Raw genomic sequence first — 24,637 nt, 5'->3', positions numbered from 1 at the left:
CCACCTCCCCCACACCCATACAAAAACTATACCATTACCACTCTCCCTCCCCCATCAATAACTATCTATTACCACTCTCCCTCACACCAACATAATAAATACCCACCTTCACCCAGAAAGAAACAGCGACAAAAGGAAACAAACTCAGCAAAAAAAAAAAAACTAGAGCGCCCAACCCGACAAGAACGACCGGAACACGCCGACCCAGACAAAACGAAGACCACGCCCCGCACACGACAAAAGGCATGACCACCGCCAACCAGACAAGACGACCCCCGCCCGCACCAGACAAGAACAACCGGACCACCCAAGAACAAGACGAGACCAACCAACCACAACCCAGACCTGACACCAGACAACTAACGAGACAGGACCAGCGCCCGCACCCAGACAACGAACGAAAGACCACGCGCCGACAACCCAACAAGACAAACAGACCACGCGCCCGCACACCAGGACAGAACGAACAGACCAGCGCCCGCAACCCAGACAAAACGGAGACGCAGGACCACGCCCGACACACCCAGACAAGAACGAGACAGGACCACGCGCCCGCACACCCAGACAAGAAGAACGGACCACGCGCCCGCACACCCAGACAAGAACGAGACCAGGACCACGCGCCCGCACACCAGACAAGAACGAGACCAGGACCACGCGCCGTGCACACCAGACAGAACGACACAGGACCACAGCCCGAACACCCAGACAACGAACAACCAGACACGCCGCACACCAGACAAGACACGAACCGGACCACGCCCCGCACACCCAGACAAGAACGAGACCGGACCACGCGCCCGCACACCCAGACAAAAACGAGACCGACCACCGCCCCACAACCCAGAACAAGAAGACGACCGGACCACGCGCCCGCAACACCCAGACAAGACAAACAGACCACGGCCCGCACAACCCAGACAAGAACAAACGACGCACCCCGCCCGACACCAGAAGAACCGACAAGACCACGCGCCCGCAACCCAGACAAGAACGAGGACGAGACCACGCGCCCGCACACCCAGACAAGAACGAGACGAGGACCACGCGCCCGCACACCCGAAGAAAGAACGAGGACACGCGACCACGCCCGCAACCCAGACAAGAAAAGACGAGGCCTACCACGCCCCGCACACCCAACAAGAACGAACGAGGACCACGCGCCCGCACACCCAGACAAGAACGAGACGAGGACCACGCGCCCGCACACCCAGACAAGAACGAGACGAGGACCACGCGCCCGCACACCCAGACAAAACGAGACGAGGACCACGCGCCGCACACCCAGACAAGAACGAGACGAGGACCAGCCCCGCACACCCAGACAAGAACGAGACGAGGACCACGCGCCCACACCCAGACAAGAACGAGACGAGGACCACGCGCCCGCACACCCAGACAAGAACGAGACGAGGACCACCCCCCGCACACCACAAGAACAGACAGAGGACCACGCGCCCGCACCCCAGACAAGAAAGAACGAGGACCCGCCCCGCACACCAGACAAGAACAGAGAGGACCACGCGCCCCGCAACACCCAGACAAGGACCGGAGACCAGGACCACGCGCCGCACACCAGGACAAGAACGAACGAGGACACGCCCGCACACCAGACAAGAACGAGACGAGGCACGCGCCCGAAACCCAGACAAGAACGGAGCAGGCCACGCGCCCGCACACCCAGAACAAGAACGAGACGAGGACCACGCGCCCGCACACCAGACAAGAACGAACGAGGACCACGCGCCCGCACACCCAGACAAGAACGAGACCAGGACCGCGCCCGCACACCCAGACAAGAACGAAGAGGACCACGCGCCCGCACACCAGACAAGAACGAGACGAGGACCACGCGCCCGCACACCCAGACAAGAACGAGACGAGGACCACGCGCCCGCACACCCAGACAAGAACGAGACGAGGAACCACGCGCCCGCACACCCAGACAAGAACGAGACGAGGACCACGCGCCCGCACACCCAGACAAGAACGAGACCAGGACCACGCGCCCGCACACCCAGACAAGAACGAGACGAGGACCACGCGCCCGCACAGCCAGACATAGAACGAACGAGGACCACGCGCCCGCACACCCAGACAAGAACGAGACGAGGACCACGCGCCCGCACACCCAGACAAGAACGAGACGAGGACCACGCGCCCGCACACCAGACAAGAACGAGACGAGGACCACGCGCCCGCACACCCAGACAAGAACGAGACGAGGACCACGCGCCCGCACACCCAGACAAGAACGAGACGAGGACCACGCGCCCGCACACCCAGACAAGAACGAGACGAGGACCACGCGCCCGCACACCCAGACAACAACGAGACCTAGGACCACGCGCCCGCACACCCAGACAAGAACGAATACAGGACCACGCGCCCGCACACCCAGACAAGAACGAGACGAGGACCACGCGCCCGCACACCCAGGGCAAGAAACGGGGATCGAGGACCACGCGCCGCACACCCAGAAAAGAACGAGACGAGGACCACGCGCCCGCACACCCGAACAACAACGAGACGAGGACCACGCGCCCGCACACTAAAGACAACACGAGACCAGGACCACGCGCCCGCACACCCAGACAAGAACGAGAGAGGACCACGCGCCCGCAAAACCAGACAAGAAACGAGACGAGGACCAACGGCCCGCACACCCAGACAAGAACGAGACGAGGACCACGCGCCGCACACCCAGACAAGAACGAGACCGGGGACCACGCGCAGCACACCAAGACAAGAACGAGACAGGAACACGCGCGACACAACCAGACAAAAGACGAGACAGGACACGCGCCCGCAACACCAGACAAGAACGAGACGAGGACAACAGCGCCGCAACAACCAGACAAGAACGAGAAGAGGACCACGCGCCCGCACAACCAGACAAGAACGAAAACGAGGACCACGCGCCCGCACACCCAGACAAGAAAAGAGACGAGGACCACGCGCCCGCACACCCAGACAAGAACGAAACGAGGACCACGCGCCCGCACACCAAAGCAAGAAACGAAACGAGGACCACGCGCCCGCACACCAGACAAGAACGAAACGAGGACCACGCCCACACCGACAAGAAAAACGGGACCACGCGCCGCACACCCAGACAAGAACGAGACGATGACACGCGCCCGCACACCAGACAAGAACCGAGACTAGGACCACGCGCCGCACACACAGACAAGAAACGATACAGGACCACGCGCCCCACACCCAGACAAGAACGAGAACAGGACCACGCGCCGACAACAGACAAGAACAGACAGGCCACGCGCCCGACACACAAGAACGATACAGGACAACGCGACCGCACACCAGACAATAACGAGACGAGGACCCAACCCAGCACACAACAAGAAAACAAAAACGAGGACCACTCGCGCTCACACCATACAATAACTATACTATTACCACTCTCCCTCACACCCATACAATAACTATACTATTACCACTCTCCCTCACACCCATACAATAACTATACTATTACCACTCTCCCTCACACCCATACAATGACTATACTATTACCACTCTCCCTCACACCCATACAATGACTATACTATTACCACTCTCCCTCACACCCATACAATAACTATACTATTACCACTCTCCAACAGTAACATCACTGGAATCACTGGAAGACATCGATATAAGTCTTATTTGACTTCTTTGATGTGTCTTGACGTTTTCCACAACTAATGATTGTCTTTCGCGACTTCGTTCTGGTTGCACCCACACTTAATAATCACAAAATTATATGTACACTTAAAAAGTTCTAAAATACATAATGTATACTCAGAGTATATTATCGAAGTTGGTCATAAAAAACTGGGGTATGTCTTACTGAGAATGGTAGACGTTACGACTATATACATTTATCGGTTAACTGATAGTCCAATAGTTCTACTAAGGTTATATTGTATACACAGTTTGTGGGATACTTATGACGTAGTTTCCCAGTGGAGCTGGATTGGAACTCGCACATTCTACATGTACTTATTGTGTTATTTCTGATCTTTGTGTTTCAGGTTAGTTGAACGAGGGTTCAAATTTCAGGGTGTGATTACGCCAGTGCTTGTTTAACATATGCTACACTATTACCACCTTCAAAAAGATACATACTTTACACTATTACCACCCTCCAATAGTTACATACAGTACATCATTACCACCCTCCAATAGTTACATACAGTACACTATTACCACCCTCCAAAAGATACATACTTTACACTATTACCACCCTCAAATAGTTACATACAGTACATCATTACCACCCTCCAATAGTTACATACAGTACACTATTACCACCCTCCAATAGTTACATACTTTACACTATTACCACCCTCCAATAGTTTTATACAGTACACTATTACCACCCTCCAATAGTTACATACAGTACATCATTACCACCCTCCAATAGTTACATACAGTACACTATTACCACCCTCCAATAGTTACATACAGTACACTATTACCACCCCCCAATAGTTACATACAGTACACTATTACCACCCTCCAATAGTTACATACAGTACATCATTACCACCCTCCAATAGTTACATACTTTACACTATTACCACCCTCCAATAGTTACATACAGTACACTATTACTACCCTCCAATAGTTACATACTTTACACTATTACTACCCTCCAATAGTTACATACAGTACACTATTACCACCCTCCAATAGTTACATACAGTACATCATTACCACCCTCCAATAGTTACATACAGTACACTATTACTACCCTCCAATAGTTACATACTTTACACTATTACTACCCTCCAATAGTTACATACAGTACACTATTACCACCCTCCAATAGTTACATACAGTACACTATTACTACCCTCCAATAGTTACATACTTTACACTATTACTACCCTCCAATAGTTACATACAGTACACTATTACCACCCTCCAATAGTTACATACAGTACATTATTACCACCCTCCAATAGTTACATACTTTACACTATTACCACCCTCCAATAGTTACATACAGTACACTATTACTACCCTCCAATAGTTACATACAGTACACTATTACTACCCTCCAATAGTTAAATACAGTACACTATTACCACCTTCCAATAGTTACATACTTTACACTATTACAACCCTCCAATAGTTACATACAGTACACTATTACCACCCTCCAATAGTTACATACAGTACACTATTACCACCCTCCAATAGTTACATACAGTACATCATTACCACCCTCCAATAGTTACATACTTTACACTATTACCACCCTCCAATAGTTACATACAGTACACTATTACCACCCTCCAATAGTTACACACTTTACACTATTACCACCCTCCAATAGTTACATACTTTACACTATTACCACCCTCCAATAGTTACATACAGTACACTATTACCACCCTCCAATAGTTACACACTTTACACTATTACTACCCTCCAATAGTTACATACAGTACACTATTACCACCCTCCAATAGTTACATACAGTACACTATTACCACCCTCCAATAGTTACACACTTTACACTATTACTACCCTCCAATAGTTACATACAGTACACTATTACCACCCTCCAATAGTTACATACAGTACATCATTACCACCCTCCAATAGTTACACACTTTACACTATTACCACCCTCCAATAGTTACATACAGTACACTATTACCACCCTCCAATAGTTACATACAGTACACTATTACCACCCTCCAACAGTTACATACAGTACACTATTACCACCCTCCAATAGTTACACACTTTACACTATTACTACCCTCCAATAGTTACATACAGTACACTATTACCACCCTCCAATAGTTACATACAGTACATCATTACCACCCTCCAATAGTTACACACTTTACACTATTACCACCCTCCAATAGTTACATACAGTACACTATTACCACCCTCCAATAGTTACATACAGTACACTATTACCACCCTCCAATAGTTACATACAGTACACTATTACCACCCTCCAAACGCTCCGTAAGATACATACGTTAATGTACAACACACATGCATGTCAAAACCAGATTAAATCTGTGTTAGAGATAGAGATAGTTAATTTCAAATAGATTTCAGTAAAAAATGTGTAGAAAATTGTGTCATCTTGGGTCAAATATCATGATATTTTGCAATTTCTTTTGTTGTTTTTTTTTTAAGTTGTTACCATGGTATTCACAGGTCTAAAAAAAACATAGAAAAATATCATCCTTCAGAGCTGTATAAAAATCGCTAATGTTGTGTAGATTACAAATATATATAAAACTATTATAAAATCTCTAAACTTTGACATATTTTGGTGTGATGAACCCTTTTGGAGATATCAACACTATATTGATGTATACTTGATTAGAGGTGATATGTAGGATTAACTGGCAATGTTTACATATCTAAAACATGTGCCTTATTTTTCAGAATTGGGCATTTTTACTTTACACTGCTACCTATATATGTTATAGGATGGGGATCCCAAAGGTTTCGAAGATATATCAAAGAAACTAAGTCCCTAGAGGTGGGGAAAGACCCCTTGGTCTATTTTTACATCATGATTGTGTTTATTTAGCTCGATACCCGCTACTGGATCCATCAAGGACTAGTAGCGATTTAAAGGATTTACCTTCGGTCCAGGTGAGCTAAAAAAAGAAAACAAAACAAAGCAAAATAAAATAAAAACAAAAAACAGGAAAACAAACAAACAAAAACATGTATTGTGCAATACATAAAAATGCCATCTTGTATAGTAGGCATTTGTAATGATGTATCACCTACAGATTTAGTCTGTCTAGTCTTGTAACTAACTACCGGGTGTGTCATCAAATCCCCAATACAATAGAGTGACAGTATGTGTTATAAACAGGGCAGTACGGGACTGTCGCACATGTCAACGCCCAACAAACATAATATCTACACATGGGAGAAGCGACCCAACACTTTCTACGGCTTAGCTCCAATACTCGACAGTTTATTTAACATAATATCATATTAAGAGAGTAAGTGTTTAGAACTGAGGATTATGCTGTGTGACTATTTCCACTATCTACTCTCCTGTACACCTAGCGATTACAGTCAGGGATAATGTCGATGTACCACATATGGGTGGGTACCTATTGCTAGACGCTATTGTTTTGCCATGGTCGATTAAACAACACATCATTTAGGTTTGCAGAAACTCGCTTGTTAACATGTTTTGACAGACACGAAACGAACATAACAAGTTATGCTAACTCTTTTTTAGGGGTTAGGGTTAGATTTTGTTAAAAAAACAATTAACAAGATATCTAATAGATTTCCAAATGCCTGTAGAAGTCTTTGAACTTCTCTGCATTCTCATAAACAATGAATTATTGTTTCCGTTTCACTATTACAAAAGGACTGAAAAGGCACACATCGGACTTGAAGAAATATTAACTTTAAACAGAAAATCGTTTGTAACTAATATACGGTGTATTATTCTCGTTTAAAACCACAGTAACCTTGAATTGTTTGTGACTATAAAGGAAATTTTATAGATGTCCCTCCATTTATCTGCATCAATATGAAAAGTTGTACCCCAATTTATTGACCACAGGAGCTGAGACATTATAAACATATTTTGAGCCTTAATGATTTTTGAAAAATATTTCAAAAAGCATAGGTATAAAAGGTTGGGCTGGTTGGGCTGGTTTTTCGAACCGAGACTCAGGCTTATTTTTATCTTAAAAGATTTTACTGCTGATATCAGTCCATAGTATTGCAGATAGTTGGTGTAAGTTCTATAAAGATCCATAAACGCATTAAGTGAGTAAAAAGTTTTAGAATCTTTTACAATCTAATGTAAATATACCAGCATTAAACCAATTCTGATAAAAGATGAAATCTTTGCCAATTGGTACCTCTCTGTTATACCAAAGTGGAGTTTTCAAAATAGGGCATGATGTAAACTCTTCATAAATACTCTTGAATGATTCTTTCTCACCCACCCCACTAAATCATCTTTCCAGAACTTATCTTAACAGTTAAAAACACACAGATTGATAAAAGCTTTCCCACAATTCTGCAGCTTTATCAAGCCTTTCATGGAGTTTGGGAGCCTAGTCCACTTTCCTCATGATGTACATATCCTATGCACCAACATAGTTTAAGAGATTCTATAAAAGCTTAGACATCAATCCTTTTCCAACCTCCATCTAATTATTGCTGAATAACATCTTTTATTTATCTTACATGTATGAGGCCTATCATTCCAAAGTCAAATATCATAGAATTCAACTGAACAATATATCTCGCAGGGGGGTTTGGCAGAGTTATGAAAAGATAATTAAGGTGCGAGATAAGAAAGGACTTTACAACCTTTACCTATAGGAGTCATATTTCGAGCTTGGAGCTTCACTTTTTTCTTATCAAAATATCAATCTTGGTTTTTCAGTTAGGTCAACTGAAAAGTTAACTTCCTCACTATATCTTTTTTAAGCCCTGATATCTTCGAGAATCTGTTCAATTCATTTAAAGATTCCCTTAATGATAATTCTGAACCATCAAGCACCAACCCTGTATCATCGCCATACTGTAAATTTAGAATAAATGGATTTTCAACCTGGATACCTCTAATATATACATCATTTCTTAGTCTACTCTTACTACTGAAGTAAGTGTCCTCTGTAGCGGCCGTAGTCTACTCTTACTACTGAAGTAAGTGTCCTCTGTAGCGGCCGTAGTCTACTCTTACTTCTGAAGTAAGTGTCCTCTGTAGCGGCCGTAGTATACTCTTACTTCTGAAGTAAATGTCCTCTGTAGCGGCCGTAGTCTACTCTTACTACTGAAGTAAGTGTCATCTGTAGCGGCCGTAGTCTACTCTTACTTCTGAAGTAAGTGTCATCCGTAGCGGCCGTAGTCTACTCTTACTTCTGAAGTAAGTGTCCTCTGTAGCGGCCATAGTCTACTCTTACTTCTGAAGTAAGTGTCCTCTGTAGCGGCCGTAGTCTACTCTTACTTCTGAAGTAAGTGTCCTCTGTAGCGGCCATAGTCTACTCTTACTTCTGAAGTAAGTGTCCTCTGTAGCGGCCGTAGTCTACTCTTACTTCTGAACTAAGTGTCATCTGTAGCGGCCGTAGTCTACTCTTACTTCTGAAGTAAGTGTCCTCTGTAGCGGCCGTAGTCTACTCTTACTACTGAAGTAAGTGTCCTCTGTAGCGGCCGTAGTCTACTCTTACTTCTGAAGTAAGTGTCCTCTGTAGCGGCCGTAGTCTACTCTTACTACTGAACTAAGTGTCATCTGTAGCGGCCGTAGTCTACTCTTACTTCTGAACTAAGTGTCATCTGTAGCGGCCGTAGTCTACTCTTACTTCTGAAGTAAGTGTCCTCTGTAGCGGTCGTAGTCTACTCTTACTTCTGAAGTAAGTGTCCTCTGTAGCGGCCATAGTCTACTCTTACTACTGAAGTAAGTGTCCTCTGTAGCGGCCGTAGTCTACTCTTACTTCTGAAGTAAGTGTCCTCTGTAGCGGCCATAGTCTACTCTTACTTCTGAAGTAAGTGTCCTCTGTAGCGGCCATAGTCTACTCTTACTACTGAAGTAAGTGTCCTCTGTAGCGGCCATAGTCTACTCTTACTACTGAAGTAAGTGTCCTCTGTAGCGGCCGTAGTCTACTCTTACTTCTGAAGTAAGTGTCCTCTGTAGCGGCCGTAGTCTACTCTTACTTCTGAAGTAAGTGTCCTCTGTAGCGGCCATAGTCTACTCTTACTTCTGAAGTAAGTGTCCTCTGTAGCGGCCGTAGTCTACTCTTACTTCTGAAGTAAGTGTCCTCTGTAGCGGCCGTAGTCTACTCTTACTACTGAAGTAAGTGTCCTCTGTAGCGGCCGTAGTCTACTCTTACTTCTGAAGTAAGTGTCCTCTGTAGCGGCCGTAGTCTACTCTTACTTCTGAAGTAAGTGTCCTCTGTAGCGGCCGTAGTCTACTCTTACTACTGAAGTAAGTGTCCTCTGTAGCGGCCGTAGTCTACTTATATTTCTCTGTTATAGCCTCACCTTCCACATGTACTGTGTCCTTTTAGTGTTAGTTGTCTTAATGATTGAGATATTGTTTTTTTTTATCTAAACGTTTCTAAAAGTAGCAAAGTTTTCTTACTGCTAAAAATTCTTGTTCATTTTATTGATAATTTACGTTAAATTTTTTATTTTAAGAATCAAGATTCATTTGTCTATAATAAAAATTCGTCGATGTTAACATTCATACGGCCAAGTCAAAGTATGGATGTTAAATAAATGTGTTCAGGTTGAGTAAACGCCCGGAACTCTAGAGCAGAATTGTTTTGTTAACTAGTCATATACACTATCCCTATAATACAATGTTAAATGTACTTAACAAATACCTTTACAAAATGTCTCACATTCGTCAAGGCTATAGTTCTCCGTAAAGATTATCTTACACGCGGCTACTACAATAGTATCTCGGTCCTTTTATGGGTACCCATTCAACGTTTCGTGTGATCGAGTTAACCCAGTTTTTTGTCCTCCATTGTAATGGTCGGTATATACAAACCAGCTACTGGTGGTCAGACGACCTACTTACATTGGTGACTAGAAAGGAGGAGTGTCGGTATGGGGGAATGTTCGTGAGTAGGAGTCATGGTCTATTTGATAACAAGGCAGTGCCAACAATACCATAATATACGTGGTACTGACGATTGTCTTAGTTTTACATTGACGCCACTTAAAATAACTCGGGAACAATGACGTTATGAGATCCTTACGGGATATTGTCAGTGTTAAATGTCGGTCGGGGATCTTCAAAACGTAGATACTGACCTGATTATACTTGCTCTTTCCCAAAACACACCTGGTGTATCTCAGAACATACCTGATGTATCCCACAACACACCTGATGTATCCCAGAACACACATGATGTATCCCAGAACACACCTGATGTATCCCAGAACACACCTGATGTATCCCAGAACACACCTGATGTATCCCAGAACACACCTGATGTATCCCAGAACACACCTGATGTATCCCAGAACATACCTGATATATCCCAGAACACACCTGATGTATCTCAGAACATACCTGATGTATCCCAAAATACACCTGATGTATCTCAGAACACACCTGATGTATCCCACAACACACCTGATGTATCTCAGAACACACCTGATGTATCCCACAACACACCTGATGTATCTCAGAACACACCTGATGTATCCCACAACACACCTGATATATCTCAGAACACACCTGATGTATCCCAGAACACACCTGATGTATTCCACAACACACCTGATATATCTCAGAACAACCCTGATGTATCCCACAACACACCTGATGTATCCCACAACACACCTGATGTATCTCAGAACACATCTGATGTATCCCAGAACACACCTGATGTATCCCAGAACACACCTGATGTATCTCAGAACAACCCTGATGTACCCCAGAACAACCCTGATGTATCCCACAACACACCTGATGTATCTCAGAACACATCTGATGTATCCCACAACACACCTGATGTATCCCAGAACACACCTGATGTATCTCAGAACAACCCTGATGTATCCCAGAACACACCTGATGTATCACACAACACACCTGATGTATCTCAGAACACATCTGATGTATCCCAGAACACATCTGATGTATCCCAGAACACACCTGATGTATCTCAGAACACACCTGATGTATCCCACAACACACCTGATGTATCACACAACACACCTGATGTATCCCACAACACACCTGATGTATCTCAGAACACACCTGATGTATCCCAGAACACACCTGATGTATCCCAGAACATACCTGATGTATCCCAGAACACACCTGATGTATCCCAGAACACACCTGATGTATCCCAGAACACATCTGATGTATCCCAGAACACATCTGATGTATCCCAGAACACACCTGATGTATCCCAGAACACACCTGATGTATCCCATAACACACCTGATGTATCCCACAACACACCTGATGTATCTCAGAACACACCTGATGTATCCCAGAACACACCTGATGTATCCCAGAACACACCTGATGTATCCCAGAACATACCTGATGTATCCCAGAACATACCTGATGTATCCCAGAACACACATGATGTATCCCAGAACACACCTGATGTATCCTAGAACACACCTGATGTATCCCACAACACACCTGATGTATCCCAGAACATACCTGATGTATCCCAGAACACACCTGATGTATCCCAGAACACACCTGATGTATCCCAGAACACACCTGATGTATCCCAGAACATACCTGATGTATCCCAGAACACACCTGATGTATCCCAGAACACACCTGTTGTATCTCAGAACACACCTGATGTATCTCAGAACACACCTGATGTATCCCAGAACAACCCTGATGTATCCCAGAACACACCTGATGTATCCCACAACACACCTGATGTATCTCAGAACATACCTGATGTATCCCACAACACACCTGGTGTATCCCAGAAAACAACTGATGTATCCCATAACAACCATGATGTATCCCAGAACGCACCTGATGTATCTCAGAACACACCTGATGTATCCCAGAACACACCTGTTGCATCTCAGAACAACCCTGATGTATCGCAGAATACTCCTGATGTATCCCAAAATACACATGATGTATCCAAGAGCACACCTGTTGTATCCCAGATCACACCTTATGTATCCCAGAACACACCTGCTCTATCCCATAACATACCTGATGTATCTCAGAACAACCCTGATGTATCCCAGAGCACACCTGTTGTATCGCAGAATACACCTGATGTATCCCAGAACACACCTGATATATCCCAGAACACACCTGATGTATCTCAGAACACACCTGATGTATCCCATAACAACCATGATGTATCCAAGAACGCACCTGATGTATCCCAGAACACACCTGATGTATCCTGATCACACCTGATGCATCCCTGAACACACCTGATGTATCCGAGGACACACCTGATATATCTCGCAACACACATGATGTATCCCAGAACGCACCTGATGTATCCCAGAACACACCTGATATATCCCAGAACACACCTGATGTATCTCAGAACACACCTGATGTATCTCAGAACAACCCTGATGTATCCCAGAACACACCTGATGTATCCCACAACACACCTGATGTATCTCAGAACACATCTGATGTATCCCAGAACACATCTGATGTATCTCAGAACAACCCTGATGTATCCCAGAACAACCCTGATGTATCCCAGAACACACCTGATGTATCCCAGAACACACCTGATGTATCCCAGAACACACCTGATGTATCCCAGAACACACCTGATGTATCTCAGAACACACCTGATGTATCCCAGAACATACCTGATGTATCTCAGAACACACATGATGTATCCCACAACACACCTGATGTATCTCAGAACGCACCTGATGTATCCCAGAACACACCTGATGTATCCCAGAACACACCTGATGTATCTCAGAACACATCTGATGTATCTCAGAACACATCTGATGTATCTCAGAACACACCTGATGTATCCCAGAACACACCTGATGTATCCCAGAACACACCTGATGTATCTCAGAACACACCTGATGTATCTCAGAACACACCTGATGTATCCCAGAACACATCTGATGTATCCCAGAACACACCTGATGTATCCCAGAACACACCTGATGTATCTCAGAACACATCTGATGTATCTCAGAACACACCTGATGTATCCCAGAACACACCTGATGTATCCCAGAACACACCTGATGTATCTCAGAACACATCTGATGTATCTCAGAACACATCTGATGTATCTCAGAACTCACCTGATGTATCTCAGAACACATCTGATGTATCCCAGAACACACCTGTTGTATCCCAATAACACATCTGATGTATCTCAGAACACATCTGATGTATCCCAGAACACACCTGATGTATCCCAGAACATACCTGTTGTATCTCAGAACACACCTGATGTATCTCAGAACACACCTGTTGTATCCCAGAACAACCTGATGTATCCCAGAACACACATGATGTATCCCACAACACACCTGATGTATCCCAATAACACACCTGTTGTATCTCAGAACACACATGATGTATCCCATAACAACCATGATGTATCCCAGAACTCACCTGATGTATCCCAGAACAACCTGATGTATCCTGATCACACCTGATGTATCCCAGAACACACCTGATACATCGCAGAATACTCCTGATATATCCCAAAATACACATGATGTATCCCAGAACACACCTGATGTATCCCAGAACACACCTGATGTATCTCAGAACACACCTGATGTATCTCAGAACACACCTAATGTATCCCAGAACAACCTGATGTATCCTGATCACACCTGATGTATCCCAGAACACACCTGATGTATCCGAGGACACACCTGATGTATCCCAGAACGCACCTGATGTATCCCAGAACAACCTGATGTATCCTGATCACACCTGATGTATCCCAGAACACACCTGATGTATCCGAGGACACACCTGATATATCTCGCAACACACATGATGTATCCCAGAACGCACCTGATGTATCCCAGAACACACCTGATATATCCCAGAACACACCTGATGTATCTCAGAACACATCTGTTGTATCTCAGAACACACCCGATGTATCCCAGAAAACAACTGATGTATCCCACAACACACATGATGTATCCCAGAACGCACCTGATGTATCCCAGAACACACCTGATGTATCCCAGAACAACCTGATGTATCCCAGAACACACATGATGTATCCCAGAACACACCTGATGTATCCCAGAACACACCTGATGTATCCCAGAACACACCTGATGTATCTCAGAACACACCTGATGTATCTCAGAACACACCTGATGTATCTCAGAACACACCTGATGTATCCCAGAACACACCTGATGTATCCCACAACACACCTGATGTATTCCAGAACACACCTGATGTATCTCAGAACACACCTGATGTATCCCAGAACACACCTGATGTATCCCAGAACACACCTGATGTATCTCAGAACATACCTGATGTATCCCAGAACATACCTGATGTATCCCAGAACATACCTGATGTATCCCAGAACATACCTGATGTATCTCAGAACACACCTGATGTATCCCACAACACACCTGATGTATCTCAGAACACATCTGATGTATCTCAGAACATACCTGATGTATCCCAGAACACACCTGATGTATCTCAGAACACACCTGATGTATCCCACAACACACCTGATGTATCTCAGAACATACCTGATGTATCCCAGAACACACCTGATGTATCTCAGAACATACCTGATGTATCCCACAACACACCTGATGTATCTCAGAACACACCTGATGTATCCCAGAACACACCTGATGTATCCCACAACACACCTGATGTATCTCAGAACACACCTGATGTATCCCAGAACACACATGATGTATCCCAGAACACACCTGGTGTATCTCAGAACACACCTGATGTATCCCAGAACACACCTGATGTATCCCAGAACACACATGATGTATCTCAGAACATACCTGATGTATCCCAGAATACACCTGATGTATCCCAGAACACACATGATGTATCCCAGAACACACCTGGTGTATCTCAGAACACACCTGATGTATCCCAGAACACACCTGATGTATCCCAGAACACACCTGATGTATCTCAGAACATACCTGATGTATCTCAGAACACACCTGATGTATCCGAGGACACACCTGATATATCTCGCAACACACATGATGTATCCCAGAACGCACCTGATGTATCCCAGAACACACCTGATATATCCCACAACACACATGATGTATCTCAGAACGAAACCTGATGTATCCCAGAACACACCTGATGTATCCCACATCACACCTGATGTATCCCAGAACACACCTGATGTATCCCAAAATACACCTGATGTATCTCAGAACATACCTGATGTATCTCAGAACACACCTGATGTATCCCAGAACACACCTGATGTATCTCAGAACACACCTGATGTATCCCAGAACACACATGATGTATCCCACAACACACCTGATGTATCCCAGAACACACCTGATGTATCCCAGAACACACATGATGTATCTCAGAACATACCTGATGTATCCCAGAATACACCTGATGTATCCCAGAACACACATGATGTATCCCAGAACACACCTGGTGTATCTCAGAACACACCTGATGTATCCCAGAACACACCTGATGTATCCCAGAACACACCTGATGTATCTCAGAACATACCTGATGTATCTCAGAACACACCTGATGTATCCGAGGACACACCTGATATATCTCGCAACACACATGATGTATCCCAGAACGCACCTGATGTATCCCAGAACACACCTGATATATCCCACAACACACCTGATGTATCTCAGAACGAAACCTGATGTATCCCAGAACACACCTGATGTATCCCACATCACACCTGATGTATCCCAGAACACACCTGATGTATCCCAAAATACACCTGATGTATCTCAGAACATACCTGATGTATCTCAGAACACACCTGATGTATCCCAGAACACACCTGATGTATCTCAGAACACACCTGATGTATCCCAGAACACACATGATGTATCCCACAACACACCTGATGTATCCCAGAACACACCTGATGTATCCCAAAATACACATGATGTATCCCAGAACACACATGATTTATCCCAGAACACACCTGATGTATCTCAGAACACACCTGATGTATCCCACAACACACCTGATGTATCCCACAACACACCTGATGTATCCCAGAACATACCTGATGTATCCCACAACACACCTGATGTATCCCAGAACACACATGATGTATCCCACAACACACCTGATGTATCTCAGAACACACCTGATGTATCCCAGAACACACATGATGTATCCCACAACACACCTGATGTATCTCAGAACACACCTGATGTATCCCAGAACACACCTGATGTATCCCAGAACACACCTGATGTATCCCAGAACACACCTGATGTATCTCAGAACACACCTGATGTATCCCAGAACACACCTGATGTATCCCACAACAAACCTGATGTATCCCAGAACACACCTGATGTATCCCAAAATACACATGATTTATCCCAGAACACACCTGATGTATCCCAAAATACACATGATGTATCCCAGAACACACATGATTTATCCCACAACACACCTGATGTATCCTAGATCACACCTGGTGTATCCCAGAACACATTTGATGTATCCCAGAACACACCTTGTCTTCCTCTGCGTTACCACGACTTATGTTGACCCTGACGGAATCATTGGACATTAAGCTAATGCTATTTATCTGTTGGTTATACTTTCCTTTTCGATGTGGCTTCCCTAGGTATCCGTCAACATACATCCATGTAAAATATTATGTTGATATAACAGAGAACGAGGAATGAGAGCAAAAACATCACACAAATGTAGCCTGTCGCGGAGATTATCAAATAAAGTAAAATGATAACAAATCTAGATTTTTTACTTCAACAGCTACACACACCTATCAGTAACCTGTTTGAACGCACGTGCTATGTATGAAGAAACATGCACGTCTAACATGTCAAATAAATTGAGAATTACATACATTTTTATCGTTTGGACTGTTCACGGGCAATGCATTCACATTTACAAAATCCGTACATGTACGTCTAACCAAAAAATTATTGATGGATGTGTATAGAGTTAACTATATGGAACTGTGTAAAATGCGGAAGTTCGAAAGGAAATGAAAAGTATACATTGTAAGAACGTAGATGAGATGAATTTGACAACCCAGCCGAGTCAGACAGCTACATTATAATAGAAATCAATGGGTTGTAACATTTGAAGAAATTGTAAATATAATGTAAAGAAAATGTAGTTGTTAGGTAAATGTCGATAAGTACAGTGTTTATATTGGTAAAATACGGAGTTGTACCAACAATATCCTGTACCTATCGGTAGGTTTATCTTCAGTATGTAGATTACATAATAGGTCCACCTTGGAATACGAAACATACCCGGTACACTTATGACGTCACTACTACCCAATTAATAACCAATGAGTGTCGTCGTTTGAGATTCGTCATAAAAATAACAATTCGTCATACGTTGAAATTAAAAAGGTTAACTGTGTCGCCTTTTGCAGAAATGCTTGTATCGTGGTTGTATCCCTTCCTGTTACGGCAGCCTCGGAGTTATTTAGTGCTTCAGTTCCTAATGTTGTTAACTCAGACAGTACAGAGACAGTGTACGGCCAGTAAAGTCCAACTGAGCGCTACTGTGTAACACAATACTTCCAAGGTGTTGTCGGTAAACTGGAGTTCGCTCTAATAATGCACAATACTGATTTATAGGAGGACATACCGGTGATATGATAATGTAATGACATATCAACATGAACACAACCTTTCTTGTTCATTTGTCAATGGAAGCTAGACAAAGAAAAGACAAAATGAGGAAAATAAGGACATGTGTTGTCAAATGTTTACTTATCTAGACGACTCTATAGGGTGTAAACCGGTTCTTTTACTTGATGCACTCTGCCTGATGCTAAGCAATGAAGGGGTGTACAATAAAGGGCTGTACAATAAAGGGGTGTACAATAAAGGGCTGTACAATAAAGGGCTGTACAATAAAGGGGTGTACAATAAAGGGATGTACAATGAAGGGGTGTACAATAAAGGGCTGTACAATAAAGGGGTGTACAATGAAGGGGTGTACAATAAAGGGCTGTACAATAAAGGGGTGTACAATAAAGGGGTGTACAATAAAGGGGTGTACAATGAAGGGGTGTACAATAAAGGGATGTACAATAAAGGGATGTACAATGGAGGGTTGTCTAATAAAGGGCTGTACAATTGAGGGTTGTCTAATAAAGAGCTGTACAATGGAGGGTTGTCTAATAAAGGGCTGTACAATTGAGGGTTGTCTAATAAAGGGCTGAACAATGAAGGGTTGTCTAATAAAGGGCTGTACAATGGATGGTTGTCTAATAAAGGGCTGTACAATGGAGGGTTGTCTGATAAAGGGCTGTACAATGGATGGTTGTCTAATAAAGGGCTGTACAATGGATGGTTGTCTAATAAAGGGCTGAACAATGGATGGTTGTCTAATAAAGGGCTGTACAATGGATGGTTGTCTAATAAAGGGCTGTACAATGGAGGGTTGTACAATAAAGGGCTGTACAATGAAGGATTGTACAATGAAGGGTTGTACGATGAAGGACTGTACAATTATGGGCTGTACAATGAAGGGTTGTACAATGAAAACATGGGGTGGCGGGGGGGGAGGGGGGGGGGGGGGGACTGTATCCGCGCGGTCGGCCAGGTGACCACTTTGTCACGTCTAATTTAGGAACCGAACGCTAGTCCTAAGTTTAAAGGTTACCACTTTACCACCCGACCACCTAAATCTGAAGGTAAGGTTGGTGATTGCATGCATTTGTCTTTGTTCATATTGATTCTCTGTCGTATAGGCGAACACAACCCGTCCAGAACTTTCTGTTGGTGTTACTGAATGTGTATGGCATGAACTTCATTGGCTGTATCCGATAGGACGATGTTGTCCACTGATGGAGTTCATATAAAGTGACTTTATTCTATAGGACGATGTTGTCGACTGGTGGAGTTCAAATGAGATGACTGTATCCTATAGGACGATGTTGTCGACTGATGGAGTTCATATAAAGTGACTGTATCCTATAGGACGATGTTGTCCACTGATGGAGTTCAAATGAGATGACTGTATCCTATAGGACGATGTTGTCGACTGATGGAGTTCATATAAAGTGACTGTATCCTATAGGACGATGTTGTCCACTGATGGAGTTCAAATGAGATGACTGTATCCTATAGGACGATGTTGTCGACTGATGGAGTTCATATAAAGTGACTGTATCCTATAGGACGATGTTGTCGACTGATGGAGTTCAAATTACATGACTGTATCCTATAGGACGATGTTGTCTACAATGGAGATATATTTTATAGTGACTAAAAGAGAATTTTAATGATTAGGAACATTTGAGGCGACAAGGACTTTATATGTTTTAACATAAACTAGAGTGAACTATTGTTAAGAATACCAGTTATAGATGAAATAAAAGTGGAGACTATTCAATATCCAGCCTTTAGTTTGGTTAATGTGATAGGATGTATGTATCGGTATAACCATTCACTCGGTACAGCATTCAGGGTTCGACGTTTACCTGGATAAACGACGGACAAATCCCTACTGAAGCACGTGAAACCCTGATTACCATATCTATACACGTCCCTTACGTACATCCGTCTATGTTAAATTCCTTCGTTCGGACAACAGAAACAAGCACAAATTGTATTGATGAAATCTATGTCCAAACGATGATTATATAAGTGTTTGTGCCTACAAGTAATTAAATTAACGCCGAAATGTACAGTAACAGGCGTATTTTACACAAATACCGTATGTATATACGGTAATTAGTGACACTTCTGGCCGAATTAAGAATTTTCAGGACTTAATACTCGAGGAACTTTGGTTTATATTGAGAGTAAAACTGCCGTACTTATGTAAAGATTAAAACGTTTGCTACCTGGAAAAAATACATATGTTCCAGTAAGTTTAATTTTGACGACCTAAACTTCATTCAAACCAAGGAATGCCCCTTATATTTAGTCGAATTGTATTTTACCTCTCGATTGTAATCATACAGATTACTAAGATTTTCACGATGATATAGAATTAATTGTTCAAATCAAATGACATTTTTTGTACATTAATTAACGAATTCATACGAGTTGTTAGATATTGCCTTTACGCGTCACTGACACAAACTGTGCTGAACATCTCATGGTTCCATCGTATCAATTCGTGACGTCATCACTTTCTAGGTTAACTTCAGACCCTACACCTCTAACCACCGAGGTCATCGACCCTACGGGAGCCAATCTGGTCATTTTCGGAAGTCGTTCGGTGTTGTATCACTCTAAATTACTCTGGGGGTCTAAGCCCCACATGTATTATGTCCCGCTCGCAATAGCCACCACTAAGGATTCGATTTTATGAACGCATTGTAGACGTTTTTATTCAAATCGGTTATTAGAGGAAACGAGTTCACTTCAGTATAACATGTATACCAAGATACCATCTGAGAGATATAGTATGTATGGCCGTATAATTATAGGAAACTTTGTATATAGGTTTCCTCTTACTTCTCGAGCATTAACTGATATCAGGTGACATTTTCTCGTATACATGTAGGTCAGCTACCTTTCCACGGGTCAAAGATAAGCATGTAGACATACTCAGTATATATGTATCGATGATCAATATATAAAATTGTATATATTTTCTATAGATTTGTGTTTTGTCAATACAGAACTGTGGGACATGTAGGGCGTGTTTTAAAAATGCACTTGCTAAAACAACCATTAAACTTTCATGAAAAAATCAAAATACGAAATGAAGGAAAGATATTTAAATATCAATGTAAAATAAACTAAAACGAAATATCAGAACATTGAAGAAGTCAACGACAATACATATTCAAGTCATACAACTTATGTATATTGAGGGTTTCCTTGCGTAGTTGATATACGATTTCACAAATACGTTGGATTTGTTTAATCAGATTTGACTTTTATTTTTGTACTATTATTGTTATTCCTGCTCATTACCATACAGACTGGGGCGACCCGTGATGCCCAGTCTCGCTGTAGTTTTTAACTTGTGGTTGACATATCCTTACTAAGTGTCTAAATTCTACACTCCACGTTTAACATACAGTACAATATTTTGTGTAATTTATTTAACTTGCAAGAGTATTAGTTGATTGATACTGTTTTTTATATGGCCCTAATTAGGCATATGATAACCTCGATACTTTCTGTTTTCTCCACTGAGCTTGAGAATAAAACTATCATATTGTTCTTACCATAAAGCTATCGTATTGTTCTTACAATAAAACTATCGCATTGTTCTTACAATAAAACTATCGCATTGTTCTTACAATAAAACTATCGCATTGTTCTTACAATAAAACTATCGTATTGTTCTCACAATAAAACTATCACATTGTTCTTACAATAAACTATCACATTGTTCTTACAATAAAGCTATCGAATTGTTCTTACAATAAACTATCACATTGTTCTTACAATAAACTATCGTATTGTTCTTACAATAAAGCTATCGAATTGTTCTTACAATAAAACTATCGAATTGTTCTTACAATAAAGCTATCGAATTGTTCTTACAATAAAACTATCGAATTGTTCTTACAATAAAACTATCGAATTGTTCTTACAATAAAGCTATCGTATTGTGCTCATGACAATACTATCGAATTGTTCTTACGACAATACTATCGCATTGTTCTTACGACAATACTATCGTATTGTTTCTTACTCAGCATTTATTCACGTGTTGTTTTCTATATTAGGATATTAAACTTACATCACTTACAAAACGTTTGCGTTGCTTAAAAGTTGACTTAGAATATAATATCGGGAAAATGAAAGTACTTTAAGTGTTTTTATACTGCAAAGTCACCGTCTCCAAAATACGTCAACAAGGGCTGGTGACAATCTACGTGATATATCTGTGATCCACCCAAATTAAGGCTCATAGACATACGGCAGGTGTTTATAACAAATCTACCCGTGATTTATACATAGCATTACAATGCAGAGTGAAAACGCCCTTGTGTTGTTATTTTATGACACATTACCCCGTCTTCAATGGAGAGAGCTGTCATTACGTTCTCGTAATATTTTCTGGTTGGCTGAGCTACTACAATTAACTTATTAATTGACATATTCTATTATCATAGACAAGTGCATTTCACACTGTAATAGAAATCAGAAGTGTGTGACCCGATGGTCCTTAGACATTCTGCACTACGATGTGTTCGACTAAATCCTATATCATAATATTTTTATGTTCAAACTTAATTGATATTCCCTACTTCACGTTTTGTTCTAATCCTGGCCGAGAAATCCGTAAATGACGACTCATCGTCACCGAAGAGTCCGAGAATGACGACTCATCGTCATTAAAGATTCCATCAATGACGACTCATCGTCACTGCAGTGTCCATAAATGACGACTCATCGTCACTGCAGTGTCCATAAATGACGACTCATCGTCGCTGAAGAGTCCATAAATGACGACTCATCGTCACTGCAGTGTCCATAAATGACGACTCATTGTCACTGAAGAGTCCGAATATGACGACTTTTCGTCACTCTGGAATCCGAGAAAGATGAATCATCGTCACTGTGTGGTCTGGGAAAGACGACAAATCTGTATACCGGGATTCTATATCAGTGCTGGACATATACTGCGTCTGTTACTCAGAAGTGTTATTCAAGTTTCCTTGATGCAATCAAAATATTTTAATAAATAAAAACCGTATCAAGTCAGTATATACGGACAAAAACCGTATCAAGTGAGTATATACGGACAAAAACCGTATCAAGTCAGTATATACATTTGTACGGACAAAAAACCATATGTATATCGAGTTATTGAGGTACAGTTGGCACTTTGCCAAACCGTCCGTATTTTGGGTGTTAAACTTTTTCGTTCACGGTTTCAGGTGTGGTTACAATTGGAGACCTCCCAGAACTGTGTCTATAACAGAATATATACCCATTACGTCAGCAATGTCGTGTATGTAACGTAATATAATACATCCTGTATTGATGTCTCGTACAGTTAATCCTACAGGCTACATATACATCTCAACTCGGTCCATCCAAACGCATGCACCAAAATTATGGAATTGAACAACAACAACAACAACAACAACAACAACAACAACAACAACAATACTTTGTGTTTTAAGGTATCTGTAGCGATAGATGTCTCCTTACTTAGTTGTGTCTATATAATATACTAGCTTTGTTCACCTCTCCCTTTAATATTCTAACTTTGTTAACCCCTCCCTTTAATACACTAGCTTTGTTCACCCCTCCCATTAATACACTAGCTTTGTTCACCCCTCCCATTAATACACTAGCTTTGTTCACCCCTCCCATTAAAACACTAGCTTTGTTCACCCCTCCCATTAATACACTAGCTTTGTTCACCCCTCCCATTAATATACTAGCTTTGTTCACCCCTCCCATTAATACACTAGCTTTGTTCACCCCTCCCTTTAATACACTAGCTTTGTTCACCCCTCCCATTAATACATTGGCTTTGTTCACCCTCCCATTAATACACTAGCTTTGTTCACCCCTCCCATTAATACACTAGATTTGTTCACCCCTCCCATTAATACACTAGCTTTGTTCACCCCTCCCATTAATATACTAGCTTTGTTCACCCCTCCCATTAATACACTAGCTTTGTTCACCCCTCCCTTTAATACACTAGCTTTGTTCACCCCTCCCATTAATACATTGGCTTTGTTCACCTCTCCCTTTAATATACTAACTTTGTTCACCCCTGCCATTAATACACTAGCTTTGTTCACCCCTCCCATTAATACACTAGTTTTGTTCACCTCTCCCTTTAATATACTAACTTTGTTCACCCCTCCCTTTAATACACTAGCTTTGTTCACCTCTCCCATTAATACACTAGCTTTGTTCACCCTCCCATTAATACGTTAGCTTTGTTCACCCCTCCCATTAATACACTAGCTTTGTTCACCCCTCCCATCAATACACTAGATTTGTTCACCCCTCCCATTAA

The 24,637-nt window shown here is 42.6% G+C and overlaps 1 protein-coding gene across 1 annotated transcript; it reads left to right on the top strand.

The window, feature by feature from the left end:
* The first annotated feature begins 245 nt into the window (after window positions 1-245).
* Window positions 246-3,446, top strand: LOC117344020 (serine/arginine repetitive matrix protein 2-like). The gene is made up of 2 exons (XM_033906617.1): window positions 246-2,546; window positions 2,595-3,446. The coding sequence occupies exons 1-2, from the start codon at window positions 246-248 to the stop codon at window positions 3,444-3,446; spliced, it is 3,153 nt and encodes a 1,050-aa protein (XP_033762508.1).
* Window positions 3,447-24,637: the final 21,191 nt, after the last annotated feature.

The sequence above is a fragment of the Pecten maximus genome, chromosome 2 (assembly GCF_902652985.1).
Source record: "Pecten maximus chromosome 2, xPecMax1.1, whole genome shotgun sequence".
Taxonomy (NCBI): domain Eukaryota; kingdom Metazoa; phylum Mollusca; class Bivalvia; order Pectinida; family Pectinidae; genus Pecten; species Pecten maximus.
Note: the sequence above shows the minus strand (reverse complement) of the source record. Positions and strands in the feature narration are given on the sequence as shown.

Excerpts from the sequence above, each read along its gene's own strand:
- LOC117344020 (XM_033906617.1), top strand. The coding sequence starts at position 246 with ATGACCACCGCCAACCAGACAAGACGACCCCCGCCCGCACCAGACAAG. Across the intron at positions 2,547-2,594 it reads GAGACGAGGACCACGCGCCC|ACAAGAACGAGAGAGGACCA; the intron begins GCACACTAAAGA and ends CCGCACACCCAG.